The 17,061-nt window shown below is 40.2% G+C and overlaps 1 protein-coding gene across 6 annotated transcripts in view; it reads left to right on the top strand.

Moving 5' to 3' along the window:
• Positions 1 to 17,061, top strand: part of grid2 (glutamate receptor, ionotropic, delta 2) — a 564,677-nt gene that overhangs the window by 467,754 nt on the left and 79,862 nt on the right. For all 6 annotated transcript variants that reach the window (XR_012594250.1, XR_012594251.1, XM_074637696.1 and 3 more), the window contains exons 12-13: positions 9,013 to 9,151; positions 16,799 to 16,994. Coding sequence is in view for 4 of the 6 variants with exons in the window: in XM_074637696.1 (XP_074493797.1) it covers positions 9,013 to 9,151; positions 16,799 to 16,994 (335 nt within the window). In the remaining 2 variants the exon portion in view is untranslated. The remainder of the gene's footprint in view (positions 1 to 9,012; positions 9,152 to 16,798; positions 16,995 to 17,061) is intronic.

Here is a 17,061-nt window from a genome sequence, read left to right as displayed (position 1 = left end):
TCGAATGTTTTAGAGAAAATATAAAGACCTGCTGTTTTATACACTGCATTATTCTCAAATATATTGTGTGAGATTATTTAGACAGCAGAAGAAAGTTTGAAACATGTCATAACGGTTTAGAAAAGGGCTCATGTTTTCTGTTTTATAATAATCTGTGATGCAAAGAGCCTCACTATACCATCACAAAGGGCTCTATTCTCTGACAGCACGAAGACGAGTGAAAGCAGTGCTACAACATGTTGTTTTTTTCCTGACCTTGAAATGCTATGAAATGTTTGCCTGTCCCTTTGGTATGCATGTGCATAGCACAAAGAGTGGCAACTAGACAATAATGCTGAATATACAATAATTGATTTAATTCTTTAGATTTGCATTAAAATACTTAGTAAAATGATGTGACCGTAGCAGGAATGCAAGTAAAGTAAAGCAGTCTGCATTCAGCTAAAGAATAATTTGTGTCTTACCAGTACTGTATCCGTCATCCACCACTGCGTTAGTGCCTGTATGAAACCCCCTCCCAGGCTTTTTTTGTTACTTTTGTTTTAATTTCATTGTAGCCTACACAGCCAGTAGCTGTCGGTAACAGTTTTTGTGTGGATCACTGAGTTAGAAAATAAAAATGTGCATTATGATGCATGAAACACAACATGACATGAGCAGGAATTCAATATCTCAAGAAATGTAAATTCAGCGTTAAAAGTCATCTGCCTTTTGCAGCACAATGCTTGTGCATTGCTTCTATTATTCTCTTACTTGGGGGACGCCAGCGTGGTCGACCACCACTGTGATTGGTGCATCTGTTAAAAACATCAGTTTACTGTCATAGAGGAGTAAAAGAACCAGACAATATTCACTTTTAAGAAGCTGGAATCAGAGAATTTAGATTTTTTTTTTTTTTAAGATTACTAAAACCGATTAATCGATTATCTAAATAATTGTCGATTAATTTAATAGTTGACAACTAATGATAATCATTCAGCTCTGATGTGAACACATTACACCAATACTATGGTCTTGCCTGATGCTCACAGAGACCATAGACCATTTTCACCTGTTTGTTGTGAATCTCTCACTGTACTACTCTGCCAAAACGTCCTTCAGAGAGACACTTTTCAGGGCTGTGAAAGAATAAAATTGTCCAAATTGTAGTAAAAAAAAAAAAAAAGTTACATCATTTTGTGGCAAGATTGCAGTTACACCAACTGGGAGCTGACATCAGCTGAACATATTCCAACTCTCCTTTTCTCATTTAAAAAGCTCTAATGAACTGCTCTAGTCTTCTTTCATCCAAGAATAACCGGAGTGTGAGGCTGTAACTTTGAAGAGAAGCCTCAGAACAGTTGGCAGAGGGAATGTAGATTTTAAAAAATGATGGTACATTTGATAGAAGTAGATTTCCAGAGCTGTGGACAGACCGACTATGAACCCTCCTCACAGTCTAAAGTTGTAGAAAGAAAAGCAGAGAGAGAGATGGATTATTAAAACGCGTTGTTGCTGCTGATATGGGATGAGATTACAGAGCCACAAGTCTGCACAAGTGGATGCCTCAAGCACCTCTCACCACTCTTCAGCACTATAAACTAGTGACTGAAAGTGCTTGTTTGACATTGACAGCATGCAGTGAGGAGTGTAGCGGCCATAGTCTATAGGCCATGCACAATAACAGAGCTAGTCCTCCTTATCACCGATTTGTCCTGTCACTTCTTCAAGCAGTTGACCCTCTTTGTCTCATTTATACTAAATTGTGGATGTTTTCCTGATAGAGAAGATGAACCTCTCCATTAGGCTGCTGTACTCCTCACTTCCCCCTTTTCAATGCATTGCTGTCATGCAGATTTTCTATAAAAACACCTGCACATAGCACAGCACTGGTTGTATCAGAAGTCACAAGTTGATTATCATCTGATGACTTCATGTTGCACTTTGAAATACAGCTTCTTCACTGTTGTAATTATAGTGGACAACTTGTCTTTAAGGATGCAAAGGTGAATTGTGCTTCCAGCCACAAGATAATCTTGTAACGCTGACTTCTTTTATAATCACTTTTTCATATACTGTTGTAAAGGGAAGCTGTAGCTGGTGATCCGTTTAATGGCATTAATATGCCTCTGCACCAGCGACAGTATTATGTTTTCGGGTTGTCCCTCCGTCCGGATGATTCGCTTGAAAGAAATATCTCAGGGAATTTCTTCAAATTTGGCAAAAATGACCATTTGTACTCAATGATGAACTGATCAGATTTTGGTGGTCAAAGGTCAAGGTCACTGTTACCTTACAAAACATGTGTGTAGCCAAAACCAGTGGGCAACTCCAGGGTCGTAGAAGTAACCATAGGCGTTCTTTCTCACTTTTCATTCGACTTAACTAGCTCTGAGTTTAGCATATTTACGCTTATGCGCTTGCGTTGCAGTCAGTTCTTATTGCACGCTAAATGCCTTTGCTCATTATCGTGTCGTTCATAGGCCTTTTCATGCAACCAGGCTGTTCAGTCACCTACCAGAAAGGCACTGCTAACCCTGAGCACTAACCCTAACCAAGTGCAGCAATGAAAAGATTCTGTGTCGCCCCATGTACCACTTTCTACACAAAATGTCTTGGCCTCTCAGTCACCCCATCAGATTTACTGCACGCAGGATCAAGGGCATTTAGGCCAATCATGTTCTTCCCTGATTAGTTTTCCCCAAGACTGAGGGATGAGGGTCATGTCCGGTGCTCTCATATCTGAGGACTTGATGTTCTTGCTAGATATTTTGGACGGCTTCCTAAATGAGCAGATGCACTCGTGTGTGTGTGCGCGTGCGCGTGTGATTGTGTGAACCAAGTGCTGTTGAATATTTGCCATTTTTTATTTTTCTCTACATTATCCTGTTGGACTACCAAACAGAGTTTTAACACTGTGGGATTACAGTCAAGAGACAGGCAATAATACGTTTTATCATATAAACCACATTACTCTGATACCTGCTTTATGGTAATTTGGTTGATAAAAGTTAATTTTGATTAAACCATAGCACAATTGTAGTTTTTGTACACTGCAAGATTGTATTTAAAATAATCATGTATTTTTTAGTCCATTAGTCATCTGTTCAGTGTATTCCAGATTATCTTTCTTACAACTTTTATTCTCCCTCTTGTTCCCTTTTTCCTTGGGACTCAGTGACACACTCGTCTGTGTTTGTGTGTTCATTTAGCTACATGAGCCAAAAGGCAGGAAGATAGGAGATGAGAATTAAACCAGAGATAGAGGGAATGTCTGAGAGAACCGTTTAATAAAAACAGAGAGGATTAGAAAGAGGTGGAAGGACTAATTACTAGCCAAAGTGCTTAGCGGCCAAGAGTGGGAGACTACAGCTTGTATGGTTGTGTAGTGGCACTGGGCAGCTCCCAGATTTTATGGACCTGTATTTATGTTAAGCACAGCATCACTAAGAAAATAGCAATATGCTTCCCTGGATGACAAAAGAAAGACAATCTAATGATGACTAAGTGCAGATCACAATTAAAAGACAGCAGGTCTTCCAGGCAGCTCAGAGGCCAGCAATGTAGCAAGTCAGTCAGGCTGTCAGCTAGATATCTAATTAACCAATCCGTTATGTAGACATCCAGCAATCCAGTCATCAAAGAAGGCAGACAGGAAGTAAGGGTCTGCTAATAGTAGTGAAACAAATGAAGACTAATGGGCGACCTGGAAGTCAGGAGAAAAATACTTTAAAAATATTAAACACAGCAACCTTGATTTGCAATTTTCTTTAGCTGCAAAATAGTACATGTAATTTAGATTTTGATTCCCCATTTTGAGTGGGGTCGTAAGAAATGGAGAAATGCTGTTTGCCCGCAGCTCCAGGGGAGCACAGCAGATAATGAGAGGGAAGCATGGAGAAACATGTCGGTAAGAATGGAGGGCTATATTGAGGGGACACAATAGGGTGTCTTTGATGCTGCCGAGCTGGCATCCTCAAAAGCTGCTTCATGCTAGCAATGCCTCCTCTAGAATTCATAAACATACACACATGCATATAGAGAGACATACACCGTCTTACCTTTGACAAGAGTTTTCCAGTAATGCAGCCGTAGGAGCACTTGAAAGGTGCCTTGAAGAACGCCTTGAGGAGGAGCTCCTTTATTCGTTTTATAGTCCTAGAGAGGAGAGTCACCATTGGCCTCCTTTAGGCCCCGAACAGACAGAGGACTTTTTAGCTGCCTGGGGCGGCTTTCTTGTAATTGTTTTCAATGAGAGTGATGCTTTTTGCTTGCTGCCTTTGCATTGCTGAGCGCGTTTTTCTCATCTGTGCGCCTCACGTTTTTGCAGGAGCGCCCTGAATGCCACGAGTTGAAAAAACTACAACTTAGAAGAGAAATGCACCTGACTTAATTTGCGTTGTTTTTTTTAGGGCTGTCGATTAAAATATTTAATCGTGATTAATCTCATGATTGTCCAACAGGTAACAACAGCTGTCAGTGTGTCAGTGTGCTGACTTGACTATGACTTGCCAAAAACTACATGTGATTATCATAAAGTGGGCATGTCTGTAAAGGGGAGACTCGTGGGTACCCATAGAACCCATTTTCATTCACATATCTTGAGGTCAGAGGTCAAGGGACCCCTTTGAAAATGTCCATGCCAGTTTTTCTTCGCTTAAATTTAGCGTAAGTTTGGAGCGTTATTTATCCTCCTTCGCGACAAGCTAGTATGACATGGTTGGTACCAATGGATTCCTTAGGGGGTTTTTGAGCCCACTACAGCCTAAAAATCAAAAGTTGTGTTAATACGTTAAAGAAATTAGTGGCGTTAAAACAAATTTGCGTTAACGTGTTATTATCGCGTTAATTTTGACAGCCCCAGTTTTTTCCCATTGTCCAAACGGATGAATTGAGAGGACAGGTGATTTCGTGGTTGTCTAGCAACAATGAAAAAGACGCATTTTGCAACCTGTAAAATACACTCTGTCTGATCGGGGCCTCAGTAGTCCTGGTTAGCTTCGTTGAAGGAGCCCCATACAGATGAACAGTTACCTCATTCTAACTGTGCAATACTGACTATTCTATCTGTATTGAGCCAGTTAAAGTGATCATCACTCCTTAACCAGACAATCACATTTCTGTGCCTATTCTGAAATCATGTTCTTTTAAGGATGGCAGTGTCACTGTCAGTTGAAACATATGGTGAGTTCAGACTATGCTGAGGTTGTGTCTAAGCAGCAGTGTGGCCTTTTGGGCTGCTCAATCATAGACTTCTATACAGCATGCATGTTATCAACACATTTTTTTCTTTGTTGTCATTCATCCTCATTGTGCTGTTGTAGCCAGTTCTGAGAACTGAAAAGATACAAAAGGTATATAGTGTATACATACATACATACATACTCATGACTCAATTGCTCACCAACTTGAAGCGTTTGCTGACTGCCGGTATTCTTTCTAAATGGTGACATCCATCTGGCTGTATTCCCTTTTATGAAAGATGGTTTCGATAGAGCACAGTATGTAGTACAATATACTGTAGTACGAGAGATGGGTTGATAGCATAATACACTGTTTGAAAGTACCCAGTTTATTCAATCGTTTTAATAGATCAGTGATGTGTGACTCTATGGTATTGTGACTGGTGCACATTTCATGTCCTTTATGTGACAAAAGGGACATTGATATATTTAGGTTTAACTTCCAACGTAGCAGTCTTTTGGGTCAACTTTCCCCATGAGAATTCAGTCTTGTGATCTTGACACCTAAATGGCCAACAGTAGTTATTGACACTTAAAGGTAAAATTGCTTTTTGTTTACTAACGTGAGCATAGAGGGAGACAGACACTCACAGCATGACAGGAATATAAACTACATCTAAGTCCATACTAAACTGGAGGTTTCTAACATTTTGGCACCTTTGAAATCAATTCCAGACCAGTGTTCAAGTAAACCACTTCAAGGGCCTTTTCAGTTAGTTTTATTGAGCTTCATAAATCCAAGTTGATATAATATCTTACAAAGAGGTTACCTCTGTCTCTCTGTCTCTCTCCCTCCCTCCCTCAGACGCGCACACATTTAGAGCAGGAAACAAAATGACCTTTTCAAAAAAGTCTGTCGTAGTTGATCTTGGTTTTGATTTGTGCATTGTCCAGGGACAGAGAGAACTATAAAACATCTAAAAGAATTTAACAAAAGTCTGCCCACTTTCAAATTGTGGGACATTCAGATGTCAGAACTCAGCAGAGTCATTTTCCCAGCTTTATTAAATATTCTATAAAAGTCACTTCTGCAGGCAGAAATCAACATGAAAATTGTTCTGAGGCTCGACAATAGGGGTTTTTCTGGTAACTTAATCGGTCCTCCATGGATATTGCCAGTATGAAACCCCAAATACCCAAATACCTTCTGCGGTTGGAATGATTCGCAAAGGTCATGTTTTAGAAGCTATTGAAGTCCAAGATACTGCAGTCTACAGTTTGGCATATATTTGGACACTTTTGGCAGCCCACATTATGAGAAAAAAGCATCCGTGCCTGCTGGTTGCATTCATTCTTGGAAAAGATTCAATTCATCTTCCCGCGGGCAAATCCGCAGTAATTTCTCATGAACTTTATCAAAAATATTATTTACATATTTATTATATTTTAATTGATTGCCTGTATTCTAGAGTCTCTTTCTCTGGAAACTATTTGATACGAAGGCAGATACTTTGCATTTTTTTTCTATATGTATTTACAAAGATTAGAAAGCAGGTTGAAAGAAATACAGTAGACACAAAACATAGTCGTTTTTTGTATCTGTATTTGAAGCGTTTCTCTGTCATTATCTGATCTGTCTTCAAAAAGAGAAGTCAATCTCAGTTAGGATACCTGATAAAATAAATGGCACATGAAATGAAAAGAAGGATTTTATACCCGCAGTGCTGCACATGTGACGCTCTGCAGGGAAAACACTCAAAGAACCATAAAAGATAAAAATCCATTTTAAAAGCAACACGTCATATAATTCTGCATAAGATTATACAGCGTTAAAGGATAGACATATGGGAGAATAAGACACAGGCAAAGGGATTATTTGAACTGAATATGTAGAATACAGTGCTACACATTACTCTGCCTTCGGGCTCGTGGTAAAACCTAATGTGAACAGCAAATATATTGCCTGAGAAAGATGCAGTAAACCCACAGAGAGAGAGGGAGAGAAATTAAATCAAATGCTATAAGCAATGCAGAAAAGGCCCGAATGAAGATGGAAAAAGCAGGAAATAAAATGTAGAAAGAGAAGGGGCATGAGATAACAGGATCATGGGATTACTTGTGTATCAAATATATTATTGAGTCTGGACTAGAGGAAGAGGGAAAGAGGAGAGCTTTGTCTGTTGGTCTGAGTCGACGTAACTGATCCCCTGCTACAGTACAAGGATGAATGAGGCTAGTTTCTAACAGGCTTCAATAAAGGCAGTGAGGAAGAGTTCACTGGCTGCATATAAATCATTACTTTGTGCATTTGTGTGTATGTGTACATTTGGTACGCATACCTAAATGTGTGTATTAGGGCTGTCAAAGTTAACGTGATAATAACGTGTTAACGCGAATATTTAACGCCACTAATTTCTTTAACGCATTAACATAACTTGTGATTTTTAGGTTATAGAGGGCTCAGTTTAATAAAAAAAAATCCTAAGGAATCAATTGGTACCAACCAAATAATGCTCCAATGTTAATATTTTGGTGAGGAAAAACTGCCAGTGCCTTGACCTCTGACCTCAAGATATGTGAATGAAAATGGGTTCTATGGGTACCCACGAGTCTCCCCTTTACAGACATGCCCACTTTATGATAATCACATGCAGTTTGGGGCAAGGCAAAGTCAAGTCAGCACACTGACACACTGACAGCTGTTGTTGCCTGTTGGGCTTCAGTTTGCCATGTCATGATTTGAGCATATTTTTTTATGCTAAATGCAGTACCTGTGAGGGTTTCCGGACAATATTTGTCATTGTTTTGTGTTGTTAATTGATTTCCTATAATAAATATTTACATTCGCACAAAGCAAGCATAACCCATGTTGATAAGAATATTAAATATACTTGAAAAATCTCCCTTTAAGGTACATTTTAAACAGATTAAAAAATGTGTGATTGATTTGCAATTAATTGCAATTAACTATGGACAATCATGCGATTAATCACAATGAAATATTTTAATCGATTGACAGCCCTAGTGTGTGTGCATGATTGCAAGCTTGCTTAAATATATAAGTGTATAAATAGAAAGGATAGCCCACAATCTAGCTGAGCACAATAGAAAAGCCAAAGATACATGTGTGCTATTTTCTTTCCTGGTTAATGCACAAATAATTTCTTGGTGAGGGCTAGGGGTTAGAGTGACAACCCTTTTTCAAAGCTCACAGAAAGCTGAGGGAGTTAGCTTTTAATGTGTAACACAACAAGATTTCAGAGGACATCGCCAAAAAAGCTGTTAATAACACAAGACGGGGATAAAGAGGTTTTATATGTGAAGATGGACAAGCCACTTTTTATTGTAATCTGCTCCAGGCAGCTTTAAATCCTAATGGGAAGGCCCGACAAGCATTTACACATTCTGTCTCAAGTTTTAATTTATTGCAATGGCAGGTTACATTTTTTAACTTCTGTCCAATCTTGCTGGCGTTTTGAAAGTGATTATATATTAAGACATTTCCAAGGAGTAAAAGATACAGCACAGGCCACCTTTTACCTCAATATATAAATGTTATCGTATCTCAAAGATGTAGCAGAGATTGGCTCTTTTGATGTCTTTCTAGAAGAGCATAGATTGAATTCTCTGCAGGGCCTCCCACTTTATGCCGCCATGTGAAGATCAGATCTGTGCCAAAGCATCAGATCAGATCTCTTAATCCGAACATAATCTTTCAGAATGCGCTTTGCTGTTTTAACAGCTTTTCCCCCTGCAGCTAAGAGTTGCTTGTGTGCGTTGATGTGATGCCTTTTTTGTCTTTTTGTCTGTACATTTGTTTAAATGTCTTTCTTTCTTTCTTTCTTTCTAGGTGGAGAGGTTCCCTACACTACTCTAGCTACGAGGATGATGATGGGCGTCTGGTGGATGTTTGCTCTTATTGTCATCTCCTCGTATACCGCTAACCTAGCAGCCTTCCTCACCATCTCGCGCATAGAGAACTCCATACAGTAAGTATCCAACATATTGTGTCCTCTGTTGTCAGTGGTGTCAACCATGCTGGCTTCAAAATTTGGTTCTTCTCTGAAAAACTCAGTTCTTTTGACATTGGTGTTGTGATACAAGAACTGAAACCCTTCAACTATTACATATCACCAATATTTAGTTATACTTTAAAGCTGCACGTCACACCTACACAGATGTACAAGCACAAACGTATTAGGGGTAGGAATCGCCAGAGGCCTCACAATATGCTGAGTATTGCGATAAGATATACAGCGATTGATTACCTTTTTTATGCCTACACGCTGGCAACACCTGTAGCCGGAGGCATTATGTTTTTGGGTTGTCCGTCCGGTCCAGTCTTGTGAACGTGATATGTCAGGAACGTTTGCAGGGATTTCTTCAAATTTGGCACAAACGTCCACTTTGACTCTTGGATGGACTGATTCGATTTTGGTGGTCAAATCTCAAGGTCGATGTGACCTCACGTCTGTTGTATTCTCACGATATCTGAGGAATGGCTTGAGTGAATTTCTTCAAATTTGGCACAAACGTCCACTTGGATTCAAGGATGACCTGATTTTATTTTGTTCTACCTCTGAGCCACAGCCTCCGCTATTGATATCGGTATCTGTAAAGGTATCGGTGCATCTCTGCCTAGAACGTATATATGCAGCTCTGCTCACACATACACTTGGGTTTACTCAAACGTATTCACCATTGAGTTTGTGTGTAGGTGTGCGTGCATGACTAATTGTTTCTAACACACAGAGACACACCGCAGTCTTCCCCAGTGTGCTAGATTGTTACTCAATGTGGAAATCCATTCTAGCAGGCAGGTGTGATGCATGAGAGGCAAGACACACACACACACACACACACACACACACACACACAGAATTACTTCCCTATCCTTTCCATCCTTTCTCCCTTCCTCCTTCACCCCATCGTAGGATAGTAATTTCCTGTCTGCCTTAAGTTTGGATCTATCATTGTGTGTGTGTGTGTGTGTGTGTGTGTGTGTGTGTGTGTGTGTGTGTGTGTGTGTGTGTGTGTGTGTGTGTGTGTGTGTGTGTGTGTGTGTGTGTGTGTGTGTGTGTGTGTGTGTGTGTGTGTGTGTGTGTGTGTGTGTGTGTGTGTGTGTGTGTGTGTGTGTGCGCGCGCGTGCGTGCATGTGTGCGTGTTTCCAGTGATGAAGATAGGGAAGATGAGGACAAACAGAAAGAGAGAATCAGGCCAAGTGTGGAAGAAAGTAAGAAGAGAGTGTTTTTGCATGTTCCTCTCAGGTTGGGGCCAGTGAATGTATCGAGTCAACACACACACATTAACACACACGTTATTTCCCTAAGCTCCGTGCCCTCTGTTTATCTATCCTTGTGATAATATGTTTGCCTGCTTCTCTCCTGGTGGCACAAGGAAACACTCATCTCTCATTGGACTAATCAGCATGCCGAAGCATCCGCCGTGCCCGGCAGTGCCACAGTTAATTGTGCTTGGCTTTGGAATAAACAACATTTATTTCTCTAAATCTCATCACTATCTGTCTCTTCATTTGTTTCTGTCAGTTTCTCTCTACGTCGTGCTCTTTTTCCCTCTCTTTTCTGTCTTTAGCAGACCTCCCTTCTCCACTTTCTCTTCCTCCCTCCTCTTCATACTGTCTCTTGTTTTCCCTTTATTCCAATTCCGTCTGTGTAGTCTCTTGGAAAGTGTGTAGAAAGCATCACTTTTCTTAATTTTTGTCTATCCTTTTTTTTCACTTAAATTCGCTGTCATTAATGAGTGCCTCTCAGTTTACCGCCTCATTCAGTATCCATTGAGCTAATTAAGGATTTCCATAAATTTTAATGCATTATCTTTAATGTGTTGACTCTTCTGGGGTCATTAGTGGCATAATTACCACCTAAACAGCAGCGCTCACATGGCCTTGGGTCTCCAAAGATGGGTGGTGGGGTGAGAGGGAACATACCCAAAACAAACTGCGAGTAATCGTAAAGCATAACAAAACCTCAACGGAGAGATGAAGAGAGAAGCCGAGAGAGGGAAAAAAAGGGGATTGTGTGATGTTGTGATTAGCGTGCACTTCTATCTGATGAATACTTGATTTACATATCGCGCAGATGGAACGAGAGCAAACGGTTTAGCGAGCGAGTGATTGAGAGAGTGAATTAGTTAAGTATGGAAAAGAGCAAGCAAGCGAATGCATGGACAGGAAAGGAAGAGAAGGCCGGGGAAGGATGGAGGCGTCGCTCGTCTGAGTGTCTCAGTGAGCCGTCAGGAGAGACGGGGTTTTTAAGTATTAATGCCCTTGTTTCATCCTGGAAATGAAATAACAAGTGAGCATTCAGAACCCTCTCTGGACTATTTCACGCTTGGATGTTTTCCCTCAATTTCAGTGTGAATCCTTTAGGAAAACAGTGAGGGATGGCAGTGGAGAGTGGCAAAGAGATGGAGCAACATACAAAGAGAGAGAGAGAGAGAGAGAGACAAAACCTTATAAAGTGGAAAAAAAGAGAGGAAGTAGGTGGAAGAAAAGATGAGACGGATTAAGAGGAAAAGGGGAGGACAGAGGCAGAGGAACAAAGAGAAGGATAGAAAAAAGAGAGTGAAAAGAAGCCTGGGAACAGAGAAAGGGGAAGGGTCTGGGCCGTGGTGATGAGTTAAGATGAGAAATGGATTTTGGAGGGGTAAAAATGTGAGAAAAGAGGTGGCACCCGTTGAGAGAGGAAAGAGATGGAGCGGAAGAATTGGTCAGGATGGGAAGATTGAAAGACGAATGGAGTGTTTGAGGATAAAAAGCTTCCTTTCCTGGCTCAACATGCATGGGTCATGTTATAGCTGCTAATGATGCCAATAAAGTCAATCAGGTGTAGTGTGTGCTTATGTGTGTGCTGGTGACTGTTCTGTATGTATACATGTCTGTTACATCCCAATGGTCCGCTAAAACAGCAGAGTGCTCCCATTGGTCAGCAGCTCTTTTGGTTATTTAAGTCTTGCATGTTTTCTAAAGGGCCGTAAAGTCAAGATGTATTGTCTCACTGTCACCTCAATCACTGTCTGTTGGTCAGAAAGGGATTGTAACAGCAGTAATGGATTGATGACATTTACACTTTTAACTAGTGCATAAGCTATCTACTTTAAGAGCAAAGAATAAACATAAATATATACTGAAGAGATAACAACATAATGACATATCTTCAGACTGACCAACACTAACATCTAGAAAATAATAATCATAATAAAAACGAGAAAACTGGCATTTATATGACTATGAAGGTCCCAAACTCCGACATTTACAAATAATGCAAATATTAACTAAACTTCAGCAGCTTTAAAATGTAGCTAGCCTACTCTAAAGACCATGTTATAAATGTTTGAGGAAAGAAAAACCTCTTCGGGTTTTGGCTTCAGTCCGCACAGATTGCTTGTTGTTCAAGGTTGCGCAGCTGTCTGCAGTGCTTCAACAGCCATTTGTTAAAAAGTTAATGAACTGATCAAGGCTCTACTGCTTTTACCCAAATTAATTTCCCTACAGAATAACCGAGCCAAGATCATCTTTGTCTTTTGGATTCTGAAAAAACAAAGGCCCATCTTTTGACTCTCCGCAAGTACTTAATATTACCTATCTCTAATACATAAGGTGGCATAGCAACACAAGTCTTTCCAGATAAATAAAAGATGAATAAAAAAACAGCTAAAAAAAAGAATCACTAGGTTGTATGCAATGCTCCCCTTAAAGGTTACAATGTTTTTAGCCTTCCTTAACCTCTTAAGCACTAGGGTGCTGGAAGGTGTGGTTCGCCTAGACAGACATATCACAAATAAATCAAGAATAGCTCCACAACTAAGTAACAATGTGACTGTTACTATGCCTGAGTAAATTGAGATTAACCAAAGGAAAAATTTACATTTTTATCCTTGCCTAAAATGTTCTTCTAGATTAGACAGTGGATAACACCATTATAGCAATGATGACATGCACAGAGATGCCACTGAATTCATTCAGCAACTCCTTGACTACAACTGTGCCTACTTTCTTGAAAGTGAATCTGGCTATAAATTACTACTGATATCCACTACAGGAGGCTATGTGCACACAATGGAGCCTTTGACCATGACATTTGCCCTGTGCATCATCAGTTTCTACCATTGTGCACAGAATAAAATCAATAAAAAAGAAAATTGTATAATTTTGACTCCAAATGGAGTAGTTTTAATATAATAATGAAATATGATCAAGTAAAACTTAGATAATAACAAATAAGATCAATAACAATGTAAATAAAATAACAAAGAAGAATCCAAAGTCAAGTATTTACATTCAATATAAAAACGGTAAAAAATATTATAAAGTAAAAATACAATTTCTCATGCATTGATTTTGTACTAAAATATTGTAATCATTGCCAAACAAACATTGTTTGGACAAAATACACTTTGAGTGTTGTTTTAATAGCGTTAAGGTCTCATTTATAGGAGACAATTTGGAAGAAAGACCACCATAGCATTTTTTGAAGTTTTTAAAGGCAGTGTTTTAACACAAAGCTCAGACGAACCCGGTACGGTTAGTTAAAAGAGGTTGATGCAGTGTATTACCAAAAGCTTTCAACGGAGATGACCAGATGACCCAATATGTAGAAACAAAGATGTACAGAGATCACACACACACATACTGTATACACTGAATAACATGCAATTAATCTATATATAGCCTTTCCCCCTCCTCTCTCTCTCTCTCTCTCTCTCTCTCTCTCTCTCTCTCTCTCTCTCTCTCTCTCTCTCTCTCTCTCTCTCTCTGTCTCTGTCACACACACACACACACACACACTGTACATACTTAGTATTTGTCACAGGATCCATTCAGCCGCTGTTCACTCCATTTACTTGCTCATTGGGCTGCTTAGGGGTGATATAATTGGTTGCAAAATGAGCTAGCATACACGCAGGACAGAAAGGCAAGTGTGTGCAAACACATACACACACGCACACGCTAGATTGACAAAAAACATTCCCCAAAAGACAATTAAGCACATAATTCATATGTGTATATCTCCCTTAGACAACACACACAGAGTAAGACATTTGGAGACAGACGATGTCTGTGGTTTTTAATTAAATCCAGACATTTAACAGTATTTGATTAAAATGAATTATTGCAAGCGCCTCTTTGTTTTTGTCCACTCCTTCTTTAAATGAGATGAAGTCCTTCCATATTCCGTTAGAAATACAGCGTAGGTCATATGAAGTAAACATCATGTTAGTGCATTTTAGCCACAGCAGGGGATGTTCTTCTTCCAGTCTTCAATCAACAAAATTATAACTATTGTACAGGATGTTCTGTATTTCAGAGGTTTTAAGGATGAACTTCGGGTACACATATTTCATGGTGAGCATTTTTAGAAAGGCACCTGCACCACATATTCCCCTCTAATATTTTAAGTTATAAGCTTTTCATTGTGTTTTTCTTGTCCAATTACGGCGGTTGAGTCACTATGAACCCATTTAAATCTCTCTTTTTTTTAATCTCTGTAAAATCTAAACTCATCTGACATGACATATTTCTCCCTCTCCCTCTCCCTCTCACACATGCACACACCATTAAATAACAAGCCCAGAGTTACTACCCAGTGAAACCAATTCACAAAGGGGGAATCCTGGCCGAAGAGTGTGCTGACAGGCGTGCATATTCACGGGGGAGTAGTGGGGAAGGGAGATTATTAAGGCCAAAGATTAATTGACGGCAATAAAAGATTCATGTTCACGGCAAAGTTCATTAAAATCTTCAAAGTTTTTTTTTTTCTTCTTTTAGAGCGGGTCAGAGAGATAGTTGAGGAGGGCATGAGAGAGAGAGAGAGACAGAGAGAGAAACCGCAAGAGCTGTGACCCTCCATAAAAAGTCTGAATGTGTTATTTCATGCGTGTGTCTGGGCGAGCAGCCTTTTAATAATGCGAACAGTACCTACTTATTTTTGTGCCAATTGTTAAATCTGCTTTGTGGATGTGTTGCAGCTGAGTTAATGAAGTAAGATACTGTACACTTGTTGTTCTTCATTAAGCAGGACATGTTGTTTTTGTGTGCATGTTTTGTTTCACAAATCTCTTAAGTCTCTCAAATCCATGGGTGGTATGTAGCAGCCAATTAACAAACAAACAGTAATTAGTTCCTGTAATGGTTCTCCATTACATTTCTCAGCGGCCAAACTCTTTGAGAGGCAACCCAAGCACTGTTGCGTTATAATTAACACTAGCTTGTGTATTCCCCCAGAGGTGGCAATTTATGGGTGAGGGGTAGAGCGAGAGAGAAAAGGACAAGAGAGAGAAATAAGAATAAACAATTACAAGACAGACTGACTTGTGTTGTTTCAATTTCTACTTCTTTGTTAGTGTCTGCCTTTTTCTTGATACAATTGTAGATATTAACTGTGTGCAGTTAGCCAAGCGATCGTTCTCAGCACTGTGAACTGAGTGAGTGCTGCTGTCTAAACTGCTTTCCACCCCTCATTTTTCTCACATTTGTTGGTCACGGCCAATTCCAATTTTTCTATTTCTATTCCATGTCAATTACATGTCACTGCCAACTCCCACTGTTGGCCCATGGAGAGTTCAGATACTCTATGTGTACTGTCCAACGCCCGCCTCTCCAGACCTGGTCATCTATCCCTGGGAGTTACCAAGACCGTAACAAAGGCTTGATCATTCACCATGTCCCCTCATGCAAACATAAAAGTGCCAAGCCAGAAGCACCACAGTGAGGCATTCAATCCAGGTCAATTACTCTTGCAGCCATGTGAATAATAACTCTTTTCACCACTTGAAAAGAAAAGTGAGATCATTTTTTAGCGTAGAGTTGTATTGGTTTTGGTTCATTACCATGGACTGGCATATAGAAGGATCAACTCCTCATTTTTTGACATTGTTGGACAGGCTGTTCAGTCTAGGGCTCCCCCCCTGAAAGTCGATGAGTCGAATCATCATCAATGACCCCTCAGTCGACTTGAAATGGTCCGAGCGCGGGTGCTGCAAAGCTCACTGCCAAATACGTAAGCCACACTCTGCGGCGCCCTCACCCTGACCCACCCAGTCGAATCCCTCAGGTAGACTGCACGGACCCCACTGGTTGAGAAGTGTAAAAAATGTTTTGATTCATTATGAAACTGTGGCGGACTGCATTTTGACTATGTTAATGTGGTCGAAATCATCACTGAAACTCAGGCCAGTGGATTTTCTGATTGCCAGATAGTCTGTATGAAGAAAAAAACAAAAAACAAATAGTCAAATCTTCGTATTGAACAGCCAAATCCGAGTCGAATCAAAATATTCTGATTTGGGTACAGCCTTAGTTCACTCCAAAGCCATTTGTCATCATTGCCAAAGATGAGATAGCAGTGTAGTGCTTTGTGGGAACTTGTTGCACAAAGAGCATGCTGTTGAAAACAGAGCATTGCTACATCCACTACTACAACTACAGCCACCAAAAAACAGCCACCTAAAAGGTCACAGCAGTATTCCCACAACAGTAATACCCAGGGGATGAACTGAGCCCCATGTGGGATGTGAAGCTGGTCATTCAGGCAGAGTCTGCATGGTGCTTACAGTGAATGGATGGCTGGAAATGTGAATACTAACTCTTTTCATCACTTGTCTCTCTCTCTCTCCAGGTCCCTCCAGGACTTATCCAAGCAGACAGAGTTGCCTTATGGTACAGTGTTGGACTCCGCAGTATACGACCAGGTGCGCTCCAAGTCTATGAACCCCTTTGAGAGAGATCCCATGTACTCCCAGATGTGGCGGATGATTAACCGCACCGGAGGAGGAGAAAATAACGTTGAGGAGTCAAAAGAAGGCATTCGCAAGGTAGGTCTTTACCTTTTTAATTAGTTGTCAGTTCCAAACAAAGGGCCGTCGACACATGTAAAACCAC

Source organism: Sebastes fasciatus, chromosome 6 (assembly GCF_043250625.1).
Source record: "Sebastes fasciatus isolate fSebFas1 chromosome 6, fSebFas1.pri, whole genome shotgun sequence".
Lineage (NCBI taxonomy): Eukaryota > Metazoa > Chordata > Actinopteri > Perciformes > Sebastidae > Sebastes > Sebastes fasciatus.
This window is presented reverse-complemented; position numbering and strand designations above follow the sequence as displayed.